The sequence below is a fragment of the Antrostomus carolinensis genome, unplaced genomic scaffold (assembly GCF_000700745.2).
Source record: "Antrostomus carolinensis isolate BGI_N321 unplaced genomic scaffold, ASM70074v2 scaffold44599, whole genome shotgun sequence".
NCBI classification, from domain to species: Eukaryota; Metazoa; Chordata; class Aves; order Caprimulgiformes; family Caprimulgidae; genus Antrostomus; species Antrostomus carolinensis.
Genome location: NW_010340078.1, coordinates 9,449 through 10,125, shown reverse-complemented (window position 1 = coordinate 10,125; position 677 = coordinate 9,449). Strand labels below are relative to the sequence as shown.

General features: G+C 63.7%; 1 protein-coding gene across 1 annotated transcript in view; it reads right to left on the bottom strand.

Moving 5' to 3' along the window:
- SLC25A1 (solute carrier family 25 member 1) overlaps positions 1 to 586 on the bottom strand; it is a gene marked incomplete at both ends in the record, with an annotated part of 2,119 nt that extends 1,533 nt beyond the window's left edge. Inside the window, 2 exon segments of the mRNA XM_010176059.1 lie at positions 95 to 276; positions 409 to 586. Coding sequence (XP_010174361.1) covers positions 95 to 276; positions 409 to 586 — 360 coding nt within the window.
- Positions 587 to 677: the final 91 nt, after the last annotated feature.

Here is a 677-nt window from a genome sequence, read left to right as displayed (position 1 = left end):
GTCTCCCCCCCCCCGCTTTGTCAGCAGCCACACACCCTGTGAGAGGACCCTCCCAGACTGGGAAAGCACCCGGCTTCGGCAAAGTGCTGCCGGGGATGTTGACGCCAAACCCACCCCTCTGTTTGCTGCCACCCAGGGTCCCCCCCTGCTCACCTCACGCCACAGGGGACACTCACCTGACAGCAGCCTTGGGGATGGAGCCGTACACCAGCGAGCTGAGTCCCCGGTACAGCCCCCGGATGCCATGGTCTCGGACAGTCTGCTTCACACAGTCCCCTATGGCAGAGCACAGCGATGCTGCTGTCACCCACCGCACCCAGGGCCACCGCCCGCTCCACCAAACCCAGCTCCCTGACCAGGCTCCTGGGAGCCTCCAAATCTGGGGCAGGGTGCCAGGCAAGTGCTCACCGATGCCCTTGTAGCGAGGAGGGTTTGCCTTCTCATCCAGCTGCAGTTGGGTCTTCACATATTCAGTGGGGAATGTGATGCAGATCTCAATCCCTCCGGCCAGGCCACCTGGGTGGGACAGGAGGGGACGCTGGGGTCGGGAGCAGCACCGTGCCTGTCCAGCACCACATGGCTGCTGCTGGATCCACAACAGCTGAGCCCAAGACCGCTGTCAGCCAGATCTGGGCTGGGACGCTGTGTCCCTGTCCTCCCAAAACCCTTGTGGACTT